General features: G+C 34.1%; 1 protein-coding gene across 1 annotated transcript in view; it reads left to right on the top strand.

Annotated features, from left to right (window-relative positions):
* Positions 1-20,879, top strand: part of LOC131070449 (protein PIN-LIKES 7) — a 42,468-nt gene extending 21,589 nt beyond the window's left edge. The window contains exons 2-10 of the mRNA XM_058006001.2: positions 6,364-6,443; positions 7,013-7,137; positions 7,570-7,691; positions 7,949-8,197; positions 13,083-13,160; positions 15,905-16,005; positions 19,353-19,405; positions 19,587-19,772; positions 20,402-20,879. Coding sequence (XP_057861984.2) covers positions 6,364-6,443; positions 7,013-7,137; positions 7,570-7,691; positions 7,949-8,197; positions 13,083-13,160; positions 15,905-16,005; positions 19,353-19,405; positions 19,587-19,772; positions 20,402-20,526 — 1,119 coding nt within the window. The 3' untranslated portion in view covers positions 20,527-20,879. The remainder of the gene's footprint in view (positions 1-6,363; positions 6,444-7,012; positions 7,138-7,569; positions 7,692-7,948; positions 8,198-13,082; positions 13,161-15,904; positions 16,006-19,352; positions 19,406-19,586; positions 19,773-20,401) is intronic.
* Positions 20,880-21,118: the final 239 nt, after the last annotated feature.

The following is a 21,118-nucleotide window of genomic DNA, read 5'->3' as shown; positions in this document are numbered from 1 at the left end:
TTCCATCCTTCTCCAACCTTCAAAAACTCATGGAATTCGTGTTGGAGGCCATATTTATGCTTTTTCCAACCAAAAATGATCAATTACAATTTACAACTGACTTTTAAATGACTTGACCCTTCACCTTCCACATACAACCAAAAATGCAAAATTGCATGACAACATTTGACAACATAACTTTTTACAAGATTTTCCATATAACCCACCAATGACCTCCTAAGACTCAAACTCAATACAAATAAGTCGAAAATGGTCTAAAATACCTTATTACATTATCAAAACACAATGCTAAAGCAAAATTTACAAAATTGCCTCATGGAGGCATAAAGTCCATCAAGTGCTCCTGCACCAGTTGCAGTGAAGATTTGACAGTGAGCTTAACCAAAACTGTACTCAAGCATATGGAGATGCTATTTTCACAGTTCATATGATCCGGATTGTAGTCCGAATATTTTTGTAAGTCAGTGAGACTTCCTGTAAGGCAGTGAGCCTTCCCTTTAGGTTGTAGCCTTTTTTGGTTTCTTATTTTGAGTAGTGAGCTCTAGGCAGTGTGCTTGAATGCATGTGCATTCCCATTGTAATATTCACATTTATTCCTAACAGGGTATTATCTCATTGTGGGTAGGTTCCCACCGTGGTTTTTCCCTTAACCGGGTTTTCCACGTCAAAAATCTTGGTGTTATGTGTGTTATTGATGTGGTGTTGATTAATGCTTTAATTGTTAATTATCAGATCTATTTTGTGGTTTAAGCTGCAGTAGTTTTTGGCGCAAACCAATTCACCTATGCGCCCCCGCCACCCCCCCCTTTTGAGTTTGCTGCATTGTTGCCAACATCTTTGTCTTATACTTAAGCTCTAAGAGTTAAACTAACTCTTATGCAACTACTAATAAAGGCTCAAGAAAAGAACACTTCAACTTAATCCATGACACAACAAGATTAATCTTGAAGAAAACATTTGTAATCGCTTCTGTAGAGGACAGGATTTGCTACCGTTGAAGTGATGAACTCCAAGGAAACAAACCGAGCTTCGCTCTACCTCACTTAAACTAGCATTAAAGGTGAGCCAGGGGATGCAAAATACAAAATTAAATGAATAGACTATAGACAAGACTTCCGAACGACTCTTTTAAGCCTTCGTCTTCGGGACGAGTGCACAGAACTATGACACCAGTGCGGCGTGCTACTGTCTTGTACGAACAAAGTACAAAGACCATATGAAAGGTACAAATACGACCGTACAACTAAACAAATGATATTATAATAAGTAAAATAAGCGATATAGAATGGGAAAAGCTAAAATAAGATAGGACAAGATGAAGGAAGCTTACAACCCGCGCTTGCAACCCGCCCACAATTGAAGCCTACAACTAAATGAGTTTCTTTCCTCAATCAAGAGCCTATACACAAGTGAGAGGAAAATGATGGGGGTTGTGTTTAGAGGTCTGCCTCAGTCAGAGCCCTGTTTTGGTGTTTCCGCCTCCACAGACAACCCAAATAGTGGCAATGATGGAAAGATAAAATGATAAAGATGGAAGTAAAATAGATAAGCGATTGGTAAACTAGATAGAAGCAATAGATATTGAAGTAAAGATGGAAAGAGAGAAACTCCCCTTTGACACTCAAAGAACCTTCACTCGGATGAGTGGAGTTGAATTCCAAGAGCTCTCCAAAGACTGTGATAATGGCATAAATTGATTAGAAAACCTATAATGGAGATGTAGAAGTATACCCCGAGCTTAGAAAATCCGTTGGGTGATCAAGGAATCCTTGTCAAATCCCAAAATGCGCGAGATATAGCCTTCAAAGAGGAATCCCGATGTCGGTGGCCACGAATAGAGGCGTTACGAAGTCTTCAAGGCATAGGCATAACACTCAGACGACCACCTGTGGATTGACATTTTTGCGGGACGTCTCCGCGGCATGCTAGAGTCCATTAGTCAAATAGTCAACATGCTTGACAAGAAGCCAAATTCTGAGCTGACAAGGCAATCCATGTGGACTAAAGGACAAGCAGGCGAGGAATTATTCCAATCAGCTTGAAGTGAAGGCCCTTATGTGACGATGTGCAATTTACAACATTACAACTTCTAACTTATTCGCTTTCCCAAACATAAGAAAGGAATATCGTCTTTTGAAATCTACATAAATCTTGCACACTAATTGCTATCCTTCTAGCATGAAGATATCGAGTCTCTCACAATTGTATGGCTTATAGAGAGTAAACATTCTCTCTACTTTTATCCTTTTTTGAGCTCCCAACTTACTAACCTGAATAATAAATGTCTTTTCCCAAGATGAAAAGAGAAGTATCCAAAGTGAATAATGAAAATGGTTTCAAGAAGATGGTTCCTTACTTTGAACTGGAGCCCAAAGTTTATTCATTTCCCACTACTTGATGGCAAGGAAACGGTTTTCATATCAAGAAGAATAAGTCGATAGCAATTCTATTGAGCTTTCATGAGCATAAGCCAAAATGCTATAAAGAAATGGTTAAGAGCTCAATATTCTTTCTCCTCATGCCTTACACTGCGGCTTCCATAATATATATACCAAAACAAAATCTTTCTAAACATATTTAGGATGCAACAATAATAAGCTCATGACTTTAAGCCACCATGGATCATTATCCACTTGGCTACACACTTTGATGTAATCATTAACATATCAATACTAAGCTGCCGATATCAGCCAAGGAAAACACATTTCAAAAACACATATGCAATTCAATGCAAGGCTTGTTGAAGCCGTAGGTAATTGGCTTATCTTTGCCATATTATCACAACTTCATAAGTTATTAAGTTTGGCAATGTTGTCACATGGAATTTAATCCCACAATACAATATGTTTGTATTAATAAATCTTCATCTTTATTACTCATCTTTACATATGTATTTATATGTATAAATTTGTATGCATTTATGTACATGTACTTATATGTATATTTTCATATACACATGCATACACATATGTACGTTTACACATAACTATACATATACGTATATATGTATTGATGAGACAATAGTAATATAAACATCAGTAATAGATAAATAATAAACCAAGAAAACAACAAACTAGACTCAGGTTTTAACCAACCAACGTATAGAGCTAGGTCTTCACAACATAGGGTTGACATAGGCTCAAACCAACACTATACCTGAAGAGACACAAGGTGCTCCAATCAATAACTTGATCACAAAACAGTAACAACTTGAACCTACGTATGTGTGTGTAGAAACTCAGATGGCATTGCGTGCCTGTTCACTGCATCTATATCCCTCTCTCCAGTGATGCTCTCCCTCTCTATCCTGGAGGGCAGGGTGGATTGTCTTGCATCCAACTTAGCAACCACAACAGTAGTTTGCCCAATTCATTAACATCATCATATACATTATAACAAAAGGGACAATCATATCATTATACATTAATGCTAAACATTAGATATCCATATGCTAATTTCAAAACATCCATCTGATGTAATCTAATTCTCACATGCATATTTACCACACCATAACAGTAAAGTGAAAAATATTGCCAATCTTGTAAAATGGGGTGTAACAAGTTGTTTATTTTAGATGTTGCTCTTTCAATTGAAACATATGATTGTAATGCTTGGTTTATAGAATTAGGAAAATCTATTTACATGTCATGTCATAGAGATTGGTTTAATGTCTTCCATGAGAAAAATTTGATGGCAGTAAGATCTATTTGGGAGATGATAGGTCTCATGACATAAAAGGTTATGGTGATATGTGTACTATTGCCTAATGGAAATGTAAGATTGTATGTTACAGGAATTAAGAATAATTTAATATCAATTTCAGCTAGTACTAATCAAGGCTTCAAAGTTGAATCCTTGAAGACAGGTTGCCAATTAAAGGATATGAAATATCACCTATAAAGTGATTGTTGAGGAAATCATAATAGGATGTTTGTACAAACTTGATGTAGTAGTAGAAAGTCATCAAGCAACATGTGTATCAACTAAAGAACTATGACACATGAGCTATGGTTGCTTAAATCTTATAGATCTTATTTCTCTACAAAAATAAAAGAGATGGTGCAAGGTCTTCTAGGATTTAAGAATGAACATGTTAGTTGTGATGATTGTGCATTTAAACAACATAGGAATGAATTTCCAATAAAGACAAATCAGAGGCAAAGAAAAGTTCTTGAATTAATACATACAAATGTGTGTGGTCCCATGCAAATCAAGTTACTTGGGGGAGCTTATTATTTTATTATTTTTGTTGATGATAGCATTATAAACATGGGTCTATTTCTTATCAAAAAATGTGAAGTTTCTGAACGCTTCAAGGAATTTAAAACACAATTTTAAGGTTCTTAAATCTAATGAAGGGGGGGAATATACTTCATATTTTTTTTTTGAAGTATTGTATAGAAAATGGTTTATGGTATAATTAAACAATACACGGTTCCTCATAATCTAAAGAAAAATGGTGTGGCTGAGAGGAAAAATTACAACAATAATTGAGTTTGTATTTCAGCTGATCTTCTTTGTTTGTTTGTTTCAGTCTAAATGAATTCTTGTGGTTAATTCATTTATGCTGATCATGTAATTTACATTTTATTAGTTGCAACTTCAATAGTTTGGTTAATAGCACTAAAATCCTTATCGTGTTAAAGAAAGGAAACATAGTCACAGCTTCACAATATAATCATAAAGAATTTCCTTATATCCCATCCCCTCAAACAAAACAATAATTAAAAAAAGTATATTGCAAAAAATGTCCTCCAATTTTATATATTTTCACCAAAGATTGAATAATGAAAAGAAATAAAATTTTGATTTTACTTGGCATTAAATTCTTCTAAGGATCAAATGCTTTTCATGCTAGATATAGAATATTAAAAAAATATAGCTTAGAGTCTAGACCAAGAGCTTCCAATGTACTAAGATGCATATGGCTAATTTCTTTTAACTATTGTTGCCATGGTACCAACTTGTAAAAGAAAGATCTTAAATAAGTTTTCATCACATAGAGATGTCATATTGCAAATGCAAAAGAAAGCGATTTTATGTGCCCATAAAATGAATTACATGGTGCCATATTCATGTCCATTTATGATCTTAGTATGTTTTAAAAATGCATACCATCACCTACTTACTTTGAGTCCTTGATGGATTTTTTAGACAAGTCAATTGGCCTCTATACATTTTTTCTTTTCTGACTTTGTCCACATGATGACTAGCCCCCTAGTCCATTCCTTTGATCATCTCTCCTTTTCTTCCATTGGCTTGTTTCTTGTTCTTTGTTATGAAGAAGGGCGAAAAAAATTGTCAGTGGCAGTTGTATGCAAATTAGTGGCTTTGTTACAAATTTTGGAAAATGAAGTGAAAATTAATGTCAAGTGAAACGAAGGGTCATGGATGACTTCAGAGTTTTACTTCATGTGAATATCCATCCATGAGAGGTTCAACCAGTCACATTCCTCCTCAACCCTACAAATATAAGTGTATTTGAGGTCACGAAGTTTGAAACAATTACTTGCAGCTCATAATTTGTCTAGTTTGTTGCTGGAGAGTGGTTATTGCCTTCTGGTTGATTTTCGTGTGACAGTTATGGCAATTGCTCACAACCATATGAATTTCTTGTATTGTGTTATCCTTCAGTTCACTCAACCAAATCATTGTTTACCATAATGAAAAACATGCTATCATGCAATGACATTTGAGTGTTGTGGTAATTTGAGTTATCCTTGGTGGGGAAAGATAACATGTTGTGCAAGAGATCTTTGGAGCTTGCATAAAACAGATACTTTGCCCATTAATTTACGAATGATTGATGCTCACTGATCTTGCAAGAATATTGGAGTGTGCTGGAAGTCTAGAAGAGTTTTCTCTATCTTCTCATAATGTCTTCAAAGTCTTCTAAAGTTGTCTGGAGTTCTTTGTTGTTAGTGTCTAGAGATCTCTGCTGCAAGTGTCTTAGATCTCTCTACTGACATGAGTTTATTCAATGATATATTTACTTGCATTATAGCATCTTAAACATACTCATGGGGAAACATTAGAAGCATTTTGGATTACATTAATACTAAAAATAAATGAAATATCTACTTTACATTCTACTTTAAACAAGCTAAAAAACTATTAATCATTACTCAAATCCACTTTAACACCAATACATTAGGAAGAAATGGATGATTTTATTTGGTTAAATATGAGACAATTTATGGTCTCGTCAGATAAGGTATTTAGTTTTCTTGCTTTTAGTCTTTATGAATTAGTATTATATTATTCTCCAGAGTCATTCAATAATTTGTGTAATTGAGAACAGGACATCATGAAAGCCAAAAAAGAAGCTTCTTATATTTTTATGGTTTCTATGTCATTCTGCAGATTGTGTTTATTGTGTTTACACCAGCTCTTATGTTTGCAAGCTTGGCAAAATCAGTGACGTTTGATGATATAATTTCTTGGTAAGTGATGCAGTAATAACATTTGTCATTTAAATTGATGCTATGACAACAAGTTGGTTAGCATGAAGGAGACGTAGTTACCATTGCAATTGAAACTTGTTTCAAGATAACAGAAAGAATATTGCAATTTCATTAAAATTCTTGATGAACTGTTAGTTGTAATTCATTTGCTAAATCTAGTGATTTTAGTTGTTCTATTTTTAGATATTATTTTACATGTACAATTTAAATGGTATATTGTTCTTATAATCATATACTTAAGTGAACATTTCGAAAAGCATCAAACAGTAAGATACCTTGCATTTAGTGGTCCATAACAGCTAGTGCATCTACAAAGTTGTGTACAAAAAACATGAAAAGAATGTATTTTCCCCTGCTTATATGGGTAGCCGTAGGCCTACAAAGTTGCATATAAAAAGTGAAGGAAATCATTCTCATAGGCAGGGACAAATAGAATTCATTGATGTAAGAAGTGGAAGTTGATAATCTTAGTTTCTTTTAATCTGATTATTAATTAATAATTATTTCTTTTAATCTGATGATAACATCTCTATATTGATTGTTTACAGGTGGTACATGCCTGTTAATATTCTTCTTACCTTTTTGATTGGAGGACTTTTAGGATGGATTGTTGTGAAGCTTACAAGAACCCCGAGACATTTAAGTGGTCTTGTTGTGGGGAACTGTTGTTCAGGCAGGTGCATTTCATGTCTATTGCACGAAATTATCAATAGAAGTCAGTTTTACATGTTTTTACACAAGTTTTGCACTTTCTAAATGTGCAGACTGATGTAAAACAGTGCTATTTTATATGAATATTTTACTAATATTTTACTTAGGTTTAAGAACAATCTTTCAACAATTGAAATTATGTAATTTTTGTAAATACATTTTCTCTATTGGTATATAGAGTTAAAAAACTCTAAAACTATTTAGTTGATGCTGTGTCTAACAAAGACCTGTGCATGTTCTATTTTTCTCTACCATCATTGTAGTAAAGTTGGCCTGATTTATCTTACTATTCATTAATATAAATAGGTCCCTCTAAAATATATTACTTTCGTTTGGTGTTGTTTGGATCACAACATGTTACTCTTCTTTTGAGTTATACTTACGATGTGTACAGGAAACCTGGGGAATCTGCTTCTCATTATTGTTCCTGCACTTTGTGAGCAAAATGGAAGTCCTTTTGGTGATGTTGATGTTTGCATGGATTATGGAATTGCTTATGCATCTTTTTCTATGGCGGTATAGTTTTCCTTGCAAGTTTGAATAAATTTATGCTTTATTGGGAACCAAGTAATTAAAAACTTACTGTACATTATCATGCATCTTCTGAGTTGAATGGATGTATGTAACATACCAGATAAAAAGACATGCTTTGGGGTGTGGTTGCCTTGATAAGAAAATAAAAAGTGTTCTAAAGTTGGTAGCTTGGTTGTGTAAGCAAGTTTATGTTATTGTACAGAAAGACATCTTCGTCTCTAATATGTTTTGCTGGACAGATTGGTGCCATCTATATTTGGTCTATCACCTACAATATTGTGAGGTCGACATCAATTCAGATGGATGAACATGATGGGGAAACTGAGCCTGGAGTGTATAAAAAGATCCTGCATAAAGAATCCTCAAATACTGGATTACAATCTAGTCTCTTACAAGCAGTCCATACTGAAGTTCCAAGTTATGCAGAAGAGATTGGGAATAAGTTTCCATCAGATTCAGATTTTTCTAAAGAAGTTGGGAAGGTCAATGTGAGTTCTATTTCCTTTTCTCCATGGAATAATATAATGCATTTGTGTTATCAATTGAAGATATACCAATTTTATTTGGAAGTTGGCTTTTTCTTGAATACAGTTAGAACTGTAGATTTGAAGGTGCATTTGTCGTACCACATCACCTAGATTGTATCATTTATAAGAAAAATCTTAGAATATAGATACATTCTTGAAAGATCCTATGTTTTACCAAATCAAGATTACCATATAACTTTGTGTTCATGTAGTTTGCCTCCATTAGCTCTCATATTCTGTGAATCTGCATCTGTCCTTATTAGCCCCATGGTCAAGTCATTAGCACTTGACAATCTGTCACATGGTTCAAAACCTAAGGCAAGAATGACAAAAATAAAATAATAGAGCTGATCTACGGTATAGGTTCCTCTTTGAGTTCATTTCTCATGTGCTTTAGGATGTATATTCAGGGCACTGGTCTAAAGTTGAGCTTTAAATTTCACTTGGCTTCATTTATACAGATTAAACAAAGTTCTCTGAATATATACAAGAAAATGATATGATCATACGAAGAACGGTACTGCAGTAGATGCTTTTGATAGTATCAGATATGTGCGCGTGTGTGTGTATACAGTGCATGCACATGCACTCTCACACACAAAGATGTATATAAGGTTTATGTTGGAACACAATCCCTTATTATCACAAGATATACTCGTGATCAAGGTAAAGAGGGAATAACTTGTGCACCTAGGGTATGAAACAACCATTAATTAATTAATTGAATAAAAATGACAAATGAGACACAACTCCCGTGTTATATACATTTGAAAAGGCCTTACCTATTATGATAATCAATGGGTGAACCTTCTATTGGGGGAGTTAGGCTCAATATAAGTATGGATCCTGATGTACCAAAACTTTGTACCCATCTAGTTCCATTATATAATAAAACAAAAAAGTATCATACATTAGAGGCTCTTGGAGACACTATCCAAATCTCAAGCATATCAAGGGACACCCACAACCAATGAATTTTACTAACATACCCCCTTGATCTAGAGTTAAAGGGATTAATGAAGACAACACCTACATCCCCAAGAGGATGGAATTCACAATGACTTGGAAAAGGTAGATAGGACTTGTAACATCTCTATTGGAAGTAGATGATGAATGACATATGCACCATCCTTGATAAGTTGGTATTTAGAACATATCATTAGAAGATGATCATACCTTTAATACATCCAAGAACTTGCCACTTGCTACAACTTTAACAAGGAAACATGGCATGTGTAACATGTCCATCAAAGGAAGACAAAACCTACAGTATTTCATAGAAATTTTATAAGATAACAACTATAGTATCTTTTCAAAGGAAAGAAGATGATAAAACTCACTTCATTAGAAAACATCAGAAGTCATACCAAAGGGATCCAAAATTCCACAATTTCCACTAGAAATAACTTTAAAATCGAGCAATTCATGCCAAAGGGAATCCACAGCAATGCAACCATCAGATCTCAACCCCAAAACGAAAAAAAAGTACATGGATTATATAGCATAAAAATATCACTCACAAACTTGAAATGATGCAACTAAAAATATCATAAAGGATGCTCTTTTCATGTTTGTATCTTCTACAAAGAGTGCCCTATAGAGATCTCCATTTCTTTTAACTATTAAGGAGTTTGATTTATTGGTCCTCTTTCTTTACAGCCAGCCTCTCAACCTCATCTTTGCAAGGGATATATCTTTTTTTGGTACTTTTCCTTAGAGGAGATTTCCTCTTTCATTCCCTCCTCATGATGTTGGTGTTGGTGATAAAGAGAGCGAGAGAATGCTGATAGGAGCTTGCTGATTACTGAAATTTGACTGTGTCTGAAAATTTATAAGATCTTGTAAAATATAGAATTCACATTATAACTCCTAGAGATTTGAAACCACTCTCAAACATTTTGCCAATATATACATGAAATATAACTTAAAGTATACTTAAATGCTATATTTCATGTATATAATTTGATGAAGAGAATGAGATTGAGTTGAAGACAAAGATGGGGAATTAAATGTTATATTTCATGTATATTTTGGGTATTGTCATCAACAATAAAAGCATTGAAATTTTGAGTCTTAGGCCTAGACTCTCCAAGACTCACCAAGTCTAGGCGAGTCTGGGAAGGACTCGGCTGAGTCTGAATCTGAACCCCCTAGATTCAATGAGCATGATTCGCCTCGCGACTCACCAAGTTTTGACGGGTCTAGGTGAGTCTCATTTATTTGCTTACAATAGAGATTTGGTTTCTATGGTGCTCAGAACATTCTTTATTACCATCATCATAACACCTTTTGCAAGAGATGTGTAGGAGTACTAACACTGAACACACATTCTTACTTCCACTAAGTACATCAAAATCTACAAATTTTTTTATGGGAATCAAAGGAACAATGGCCATATGTGGTCCGAAAAAGAGATGTCTTTCTACTCCCAATTGTGAATTCTAACAAAGCAATGAATAAATTGAGGTGCTCTCAATATCACCAAAGTTTACAAAGACCATGAAATAATCTCATGAAGGAATGCAATATCCTTGACGTTGAAGCTCCAATATTCTGCTCAGAGCTAATTTGATCAGCTGCTTTGTGTCAAGTACCTTGGCCATCCTTAAGATATCAAAATCATTGGGTGCTCGGAGACCTTAAAAACCAGTTTGTTTTGTTGTAGAAAAAAATAGAGCATATTTGTGTGTGTATAAAGTCGAAATGAATATATAGAATCACAGTTACCAACTTCAAAGTGAAAAAAATGTATAACATCAGCTGATGTATTGAAGAATCTTGGTGAAAAAATGGTCAAAATAGTAGTCAATCGAAGATATGAGTTTTTAATTTAAAAATTGGTCTAGCATCTGAGATCTGAATTATTGCGATATCTGCTTCTATGGTTTGGATAGGCAAGTTCACATTGTTCATTGCACAAGAATACCATCTCTATCAGAGTATTGATTATCAACATTAGGTTACCCTGTTATTTGGTAAAAGCAAATTGGAACTCTTTCCAAATGAGAATAACTTACAACATTCATTTGTAATTTGGGCATATTGCATTCACACATTGTTGATAATTGGGAGTTCAAGTCATCTTCAATCCTCGTTTTGCAGCTAAGGTAAATAGATAATACATCACATCTGTTAGAGCTATGCTTGGAGTGATAGAATTCGAGAGGGATTATCCAATTAAGGCAGTGTGGTTATGAGGCCAAATAAACATTCTTTAAATCAAACTAGCATGAACCAAATCCAATCAATATATTGGGATGTAAATAGATTTAGGTTCAGCTAATATCCAGTCATCAAAATCATGATAATTAATATGCTGAGTAAAAACATAGAAATGTTCAAGAAACCAATTGAATTGTTTTGGTCATAGTTCAAAAACCTGGAGTCACAAAAACTCGGCAGCCCAAAGTTCTGACTCAAACCTGAATTGGCAAATTAAAAAAAGTACATATATGCACAGAGTAAACATAAATAATGTATGAATTACAAGAATGAATTTACAGAACATGTTAGTCTAGTTTTTATTATACTAGCGTTACTTGGAATTGAGATCGACTTGGCCAAACAAAAGTATACATGGAATTAAATTACTTGGGTGGGGAAACTAAAAACTGCTAAAATTTTCATAGAAAAAGGGAAAAAAACAATGTTTATGTAATTTCAAGCCAAGTAAGGGGTAAAAGTTTTTTTCCATGTGATGTAGCCCAAAACAATTTTTTTACTTATAAAACCAGAGCAAGGTCTGGGGATGGCAGTCCCCAGTGGGGTCAAGGGGCATCACCTCACATGGTGTCTAGTGATAGAGGGACTTTAATGGTGCATCAACTATAGATAAATCCTTTCATTCATTTGACAATCAATGCACACCACTGAGATCCCAATAACTGAAACTGAGAATGACAAATCACAAAAATCAGGGTTTCAACAAGGGTTTCTGATTTTTTTGGCAGCAAAGTTGCAAGCAAAAACTTGGCAAGTTTGAGTGATTTGTACTTGAAAACCTGGCTAGTCTTAGTGAGTTGCAAACACAAATTTGTGAAATTAATCCCAAAGATATCACGAGATTTTTGACAGAATCAACTCGCAAGTCTTTAGTGAGTTAACTTGTTTGGCCAAAAATCTTGCAAGTTTTATTAGAATCCACCAAATTTTAGAACCATGGTATTGGTTTTAAAATAGTCTGTACTTTTGAAGTGTTTCAGAATCCTCTCTTACATAATTTTCTATATGATACTTTGGTGTTATCTGTTTCTTTATACTCAATTTTTGGGCAAGCAACCAGACTATACGTTAAGAGTTCTCATCCCTTAGTGAGGCTTATTGGAATTTATGGAAAGAACTGAAAACCTATACTTCTCTTAATCACTTTCATAGATCAAGTCCCTAATCTGTTCCCAAAAAGAAAATACCATACAGCAAGTCCTATTTGTGCACTTTATTGGAAGCTCTTTCTATGTTTTAACCCCTTCTATATTTTTGTACTTGTAATCTGTAACTATATGTTATAATTTTCGGTCCTTGCACATTGACAATTATTTGAAGTAATTTAGTGAAATATATTAGGCATCTTCATCATGTGCCCCTTGGATACTTAATGTATTGTTGTGCCAAAAAACAGTTACTTGTTAATTCATTGCTTTGTTTTAGTGTTTCTCCTTCATAATTAAGAAAAAACATTAGTGAGAACTGCCTGTAATTTTCTATTGACGCAAAATTTTTGTGACACATTATTTTGATAAATATTTCTAATGAAAAATTTAGTGAATATATCAAGGATTATACATTAGTATTGAGATTTGCCAGAAAACGCTAATTCCTCACACCTTCATAATGATTTGTTGTGCAGTTTTTTCAACACCATTTAAAGAAACTTACAAATGGGCTTCACCTTACAGAGATCATGGCACCTCCAACAATTGGAGCGGTATAAATCTGACTTTCTTTACATGTCTCTTGGGGCATCAATATTATCATTTTGTTCTTTGTATAACCACTATTTTAGCATGAGACAAAGCTTATAACGAATTAAATGACTTGATGGAGGTTCAAGTAATGTTATTTTGTCAAGGTTGGTTTATGAAGTATGTTTCTGCATAGATTTAAATTCTAAAATTCTATTCATAGTGCCAGAAAATATCATTCATAAAAGAAATTCTTGACAAGATCTAAATCAAAACTATTGAAAATAAGTATTTACCAAGTGATGATTAATCAAAATCATCATAGTCACCCCTCACTAATTTCTATAAAAGAACTATATCTACAGCTTACAGATTTAAGATATGCATGAGTACTATTCATATTTCGAAAGTACTCATAAAATTATTGATTAGTCAAAGTATAAGTGATGTAAAGCCAAGCAAGAAAAAAGGTCCAAAAATTCTTATTGATGAAATAAAAAAGAAAAATTGTGAAATAATAAAGGATAATAATTGGATTTAGGAAATAGAGAGGCATATATTTGTTCATTATTTCATTTACTGGAACGTGAAAATATTTATAGAATTTTTGAAACAATAATTTAAAAAAACCTAAATAAAATAACTCAACTTCATTGTCTTATCGGATATCTTCTTGTCAGATCCTCTTTACTTTCATTTGATTTGAACATGAATATGTTAGACACTTGTGTTGCAGCCATAATAAATGAAATATCTCCTGCAGTAGATAGACTGAATATACAAGGAATATTTGCTAATAGATAGCTGTCAAACTGCGTGTTATGCGGTTTGTGTAATTTGTGTGTTATGCTGTTTCACTGTCTCAGAGTTTTCAGACTTATTTCAGATCAATGGATGACTAACAAACAACTTCTAATTGATCGAATAACCACCTAGATTATTATGCAGCTAATTCATGATGTCATTACATTCATTTGGATACATAAACATATATCTTCAGCTAGCTGACATTTCATCAAACAATTACCATGTAACCTTCAGACAACATGCAACCTTATTTCTCCTTTTTATTCAAATGATAATGATCAATAAGCTCATACAATATCTTCACTAATGACCAAGCTCTTAGCATACATTACTCAAGAATTCTGAAGACATTAGACAGCCATGGACATTACCCAACTATCTAAAAAAAAGTACATGAAGTGATGCCAAAGAACCTGATTTGGAATTGCCTAGCTTGGTATTTGAAGAAGCAATCAATATCCTGATTTTTGGTGCCTCCAACTTGCCAAATCGTATCTGTTTTCAGAAATCGCCCCTGCTGCAATAATGGAGGTCTGATGATAAATAATAATCAGCTCCCAACACCTTGCTATACCCCTGAAAATGATCGATTGATCTCTCCAAGTATAGTGCTGCCTTCAAAGGTGAAGTTCGATGCAAGGTGAGTGTTTTTGGAGCAAAATCGAAGGTATGAGAGGTCTGGTACCACTTGACTTCAGATCTGGTTTAGCCACCGAATCCTTCCCTTTTCTCCTTCCAAATGTATCAATAAGAATCGCCTAAAGTCCTCAATGCAATTGCTGTCCTCCAAACTATGGTGTGATGCTTCAATAATGAAATAAGAACAAAATCGTGGGTTTGGAGGGTGAAACCTGATTTGATTCAGACCTGCAATTTGATCAGCTTTCACCTAATTATCACCTCCAAAGGATCTTCAATGGAATCGCCTTCCCGCTTCAACGGAAATTGATGCATTTAGGACATCCAATATGATAAGCTGAAAACACCATGAATCCCAACCACCATGAAGATGCAACAAACTCATTAGGCACAATATGGAAGACTGAGTTATCTCTCACTCTCAGCTGCAACCCCTCGGAAGATCTTTCACTCCCTTAGTTATGCTATCAATGGGAGTTTCCGTTCCCAAAGACAATATTCTACATAAACCCCTTGGTTCTGTTGGTGTTGGAAATAAGCCACACTCGGACCGACAATGGACTGGTCCAAGAGGGACCAGTAGCTCAGTGGTAGAGCACTCCAGCAGCGTATGGAAGGTCCTACATTCGAGTCCTAGCTGGTCCATGTCTCAACATGGTATCAGAGCCAGGTCCAGGCTAGGAGCCCCAAGCCCACGAGAGGTGTGGCTTAAGGGGGGGTGTTGGTGTTGGAAATAAGCCACACCCGGACCGACAATGGATTGGTCCTAGAGGGATCAGTAGTTCAGTGGTAGAGCACTCCAACAGTGTATGGAAGGTCCTAGGTTCGAGTCCTAGCTGGTCCATGTCTCAACAGGTTCCACAAACCCCTTGAAGCTCAACTAGATCTCCCTTTATACTTTTTCAGTCCATCTCTAGAAGCTTCTAGAAATAATATTAATTTAATATTATTTCACTTAAGTGACTTGATGATAAAATATTAAATTAAGTCACTTTATTAAATTGATTAAATATAAAGTCATCTTTTAATTTTTAATTTATTTGATAACTTTATAAATAATTAAATTAATTAAAATAATTAATTAAGCTATCGATAAGAAATATCAATAATTTGGACTTAACTAATTAAATTAATTAATTACTCTTTCTCCAAAAATGGGGACATTACAATAAACTCATGGAAAAGTTTGGCACGTTATTGCTTGTATTGCTAGAACAGACTTGAATGCAATTAAAATAGACTGCAATTCTTTGATGGCAATGTCGTTTGGATATGAAAGAGTTAAGCTGTATTTGATATTCAATGTGTATTCAATTTGCAGATTATGGGATTTATTGTTGGAGCAATTCCACAGACAAAAAGATTATTTGTTGGCCAGGGTGCTCCTCTTCAAGTCATCCAAGGATCTATCGCTTTATTAGGGTGTGTATCCTAAGCACACACTTTATATCTTGCACTTTTTATGATTTGATTCATACCAATTCAAGGGTATTAACACTTAAACGATACAGTAAATAGGTAATGAAACTTGAGAAAAATCAAAATGTTGTTAACAAGCAACAAAGGAAATTTACATTCCTTTTTTCAGTATGTTTACTATCACATGTTAAAGTTTTAATAAATTATTCTTTGATAGTTTTTTATTTTACAAGTAAAAAATGAAATTTACTTTTTTTTCCAGTATCTTTATTATCACATGTTAAAGTTTTAGTAAATTATTGTTCATGAACAAATATCTGCAATAATTTTGTTTTAATTTATAATATTGAAGCTCAGGCGAGCATTACCAAAATTGATTCATTGTTCGTAGGAGAGGCTAATGTAACACTTAGCATTACAATAATCATTTATTAAAAGGTCGTCAATTTATTCTTTATTAATTAGTAATGTGGAATAGAATTGAGAAACAATGAAAATTCCGAAAGAAGCCTTCAGTTTTAGTTTCTTTTTGGTAAATGTGTTTTCAAGCTTCATCTAAGCTATCAAAGACCCATCTCAACAAAATTTTTGAATAAAGGATGAATTTATTGTTATAAATTTATAATGCTTCACATTCCCTTTCTCAAACTTTCATCTAAATGGAAATTAATCTGAATGCAAGAGAATTATTTGTGAACTATCCTAGGAGCTTTTGTTTCTTGACAAGAGCTATTAGTTCTAATGGATTTCGAGAAAACTACTTATAAATTTAGAGAAACAAAGCTTAGGTAAGTATTAACTTTCTTCATATCAAGTTCCTTCCCCTATTCTTCATTCTATAAATAATTTGTTGCCTATGTCGGCTCACAAAACTACAGGCTTCTTTACCTTAGGAGTGACGGTCCACTATTCACAACCAAGGCAAGAGGGGCAACACATTTTGGCCAAAGAGGTAGACCAACAACCAGGACAATTTGAGGCCAATGCATAGAAGTAGGGCTTCTCCTCTTTTGCTTTAGGCTTTACAAGATCTAGGAGGGAGTTTCCCATGAGGCCATGAGACAATTAAAGAAAAATAAAAGAAATAAGAATTAGGCCTTGGCTGACCATGCCCAATGGCAACCATGATCAAACCTTCTGGACCTCACCAACAAGCAGATTTCAAACAAGCATGCATCTACAAAATCAATGAAAGAAAAAATTTGTCATCTCAATGAATCCCCTTAACCTATCATACACGTGTATCTTGCAACCTCCCCAATACAACCCTTTAGTTGTTTATCATGCATAGGCTCTCTCAAGGATATAATATTGTGTCAGCAATGGGGAATAGAGGTGAGTAGAACTTATATGTCCATAGGCCTCTGAAAGTATGATTTGATTGTGAACTCACTTGAGATGCCTAAACACATAGGCAGGGCAGAAACTACAATACAACTAGAATAAAAGATATCTTAAATGATTAGATTGATGGTAGGGTAACAAGGGTATCACTGTAGAATGGCGACTTGATCATGGGAACTAACTACTACCATGCTCTGAAAGATTCATCAATCTTGTTTTTGACGATTTTTTCCCCAAATAACGACTTACACCATCAAGAAACCTAACAATGGATTCATGATGATTATTGGGGCTCTGTTCCCTGTTTGTCTATATATCATACTCATCTTGCATATTGCTTCCAATTGTTTTTCCATATTGATGATAACTTCAAAGGTGGAAAATCAGTGATAACAAAATATTAACTCCATATCTTACATCTGTCCATGATCTGGGTTTACTTGGCAATCCAGTATGCAACACGCTAAATTGTACAAACTAAATATGTTATAAACCAAGTGCCTCCTTTCATTATTCAATCCCTATCTTCTCTATTGTTGCATAGAATTATGACATTTGACATTGCAATATAAGTGAAAGCTTAGTTGAAAATTAGATTTATCTGCAAAAAAGAAGCAATATCTTAGAAGGCATGTGAAGCTCTAACACTTTGAATTTGCATTCAAATGAAAATTCCTCTATAGTTATATTGGGTGGGAGTGACATTATTATAATAGAAAATAAAAAAATTTACCTGGGAATTTGAAAAGATTTGTTACAAATCTCCCACCAAGAAGTGGAAAGTATATCTGTTATATAGTGGAACTCATTGAAGAACTGTTTTGGACTCTAGAACTTTAGGGTCTTCGATCAATTTATTGTGTATTTTTTTTGGTGTTGTGGAGCATTTTGTTTGAAAAAAATTGATATCCTATGCGAGGGAATAACTTGGAGCAAATTTTAAACTTTTCAGCTACATATGACAGTTTTCGATTTGATAACTGTTAAAGCAACATTGACCTCAAAAAGGTGACTGTCTTAAGGAGAAACCATCATCTTAATGGAAATTATTTTGTCACTCAAATCAATTGCCTCTTTCAGAAGTGTCAGACAACGCCACTGTCCCAGGGATGGCCAGGCATCCCCTACAGTAAAGAATAATATTTCAACATTTTTTGAAAAAAGGACTTTGCAAATAGTTATTGGATTGTAAAGGGTCCCTTATTCACCCAAATATGCAAAATGAAAAGATACATTCTGTTTTAATTTTTTATTTACTGTGCTTCTACTAGAGGCTGTGTCTGCACCATTGCTGCTGGATAAAATATCTGATATCAATATCAATTTTCATTGTTTTGACTTATTGGGATGGGGGTTTGAGTTGTGTGGATGCCTCCCCAAGTGACACACTTAAGTCTTAAACTTTAGACTGTTTACAATGAATAATAGAATAAGCCTGGCTGCCTGAGGTGTGTTCGGATTGGTCAGGATTCTGTTGGACAAACCGCAACTTCAGCTAGAAAGTGACATAGAAAGTCTTTTGATTTGATAGCCCAGATGAGGCATCATTGTATATTGAAGTTTGACTGTTTGAGACTTGAATTTAAACTTTAAATTTTAATTTCTAAACTTTAAATGTAAATAATCAAATATTGTTGTTATATAATATACTCTTGAACAACTGTTATACTACTGAAAAACTACTGGTATACCACTGTCATGGTTAAATTTTATTGCTGTTATTTTGCTATCATGATTTAATTTGAGAATCTCTCCTCTATCTCTACTATTATACTGCTTTTATATCTGGTTATACTACTGGTATAAAGCTAGAAGCATAGCCCTCGGACTACTGTCCCTGAAACATGTCCCCTGCCATCCCCCCATCCCTGTCTTTAAAACGTCATGGAACATAGTTAGATGCTCTTTTACTATTGTTAATACCATATGCTTTAGGAAGATAATTTATAGATTCCAACATTCTCAAGAGTTACAAATGCTGATTTAATTTTCTTCTTGCATTGCAGAGATGGAACAATACCAAGTATTACTCTTCTACTTGGAGGAAATTTAACCAAAGGTACTCACTTGGTGTTTGAAGATATACTAGTGTACCATACGAACACGTTTATGAAAATTACAAGTCTAGATGTAATCTCTTCCTTACTTTAAATAGTTGAGGAGGAAATCACGAAATATTTCAGTTGCTTGTATGATGGTATCCATCATCTCTCTTTTTAAGATTTTCTGCTTACTTGCAGGGCTACAATCTGCAACTGTAAAACCTTCAATTATTATAGGGATCATCCTTGTGAGATTTTTGATGCTGCCATTGGTTGGACTAGGTGTAGTCAAAGCTGCGATCTACTTTGGGGCGGTGCCAGCAGATCCATTGTATCGATTCATCTTGTTGATACAATTTGCACTGCCACCTGCCATGAACCTCGGTATATCATTCAACCTAATTTTTCCTCTGATATTGTGTGCTGATAATTTCTTTCATTTAAACCAGAGAAAAACTAATTATTTATGCTGAACCTATATGTGGTACAATTTTCAATTAGAGGACAAACGTCAAATAGTAGTTTTCAATGATTTAAGGAACACGGGTTATATATTGCTGCATCACAAAATACCAGATCTGATATTGTTATTGGTGTGCTAATTACGTATTAAATAAGCTTTGCACATTGTACACGTAAGGCACATATGGTAGAAAGGTAGAGCGCCAATGTGGGAAGTGGAAGGTTATGGGGTGAGCAGGATTAGGGCTGGATGGCTGAAACATAAAACATTTAATTTAAATTGTATCCAACAGAAAGTCTATTATCATAGTTGGCAATAATTTTGCAGAGTTCATATCATATTTAAAAGATTGCTTTTGAAATTATTTGTATTAGAAACATAAATACTTGATTTTAGAAGCAAATTGTATATGCATTGGAAGGTACTAGATCTCATAAGCATATGCAATAATCAAACTCACTAATCGTTCCTGACATTTTTCTTTATGTTGTTTTGTACTGAGATAACTCTGTAATTATTATGTTGTCTTATATAGATTGAATTGATGTAGGAACAATGACACAGTTGTTTGGAGTCGGTGAAAGTGAGTGCTCAGTCATTTTTTTATGGACCTATTTATTGGCAGCAGTAGCGATCACTATATGGTCCACGTTCTATATGTGGCTTTTAATCTGAATTGGGTACTATCCGTTTAGATACGCAGTGTATTTTTTGCAGTTGAATCCTGATAAAACAACATGAATCAGATTCATGTTTACCGACATTCAGCACGGGGTTCAGCTTATTAGAATTTACCATATGATTTTGGTTGTATTTTTATATGATTTTGGTTCTCTTTTGGTGCTTCATGAGCGCATCTGACAGCTCACATGCCCCTGAGGAGCTAAGTTGTATATTATTATCAATATCGAGCTAAATTAATAACTTGAAAATGTATGTTTCCTATTTATTTATACGAGTTGATGCAGTTTATTGCGAGGACTCTGGATTGATATGTACCCAGAATTAAATAGATCGGTATTCTTTAAGTCTGTTTTTAGTCCATAATTTGAGAATGGATTGCAAATTTTTCAAATTGAACTTCTAAACTTCATGTATTATTTTATCTGTTCAACTTGTCCTGAATTGAATTTATAGTCTCCTATCAATGTTTATTGACACGTTGCTTCTAAATCACCATCATAACTTCATTAATAATTTGGGATGCTACTAACAAGCTTGATTTTGATACGGATGTTCGTTTCCTTTCTGTATTCAGTAATTGATG

The sequence above is a fragment of the Cryptomeria japonica genome, chromosome 3 (genome assembly GCF_030272615.1).
Source record: "Cryptomeria japonica chromosome 3, Sugi_1.0, whole genome shotgun sequence".
Taxonomy (NCBI): domain Eukaryota; kingdom Viridiplantae; phylum Streptophyta; class Pinopsida; order Cupressales; family Cupressaceae; genus Cryptomeria; species Cryptomeria japonica.
The sequence above is the reverse complement of the archived record's forward strand: the minus strand, read 5'-3'. Positions and strand labels throughout refer to the sequence as shown.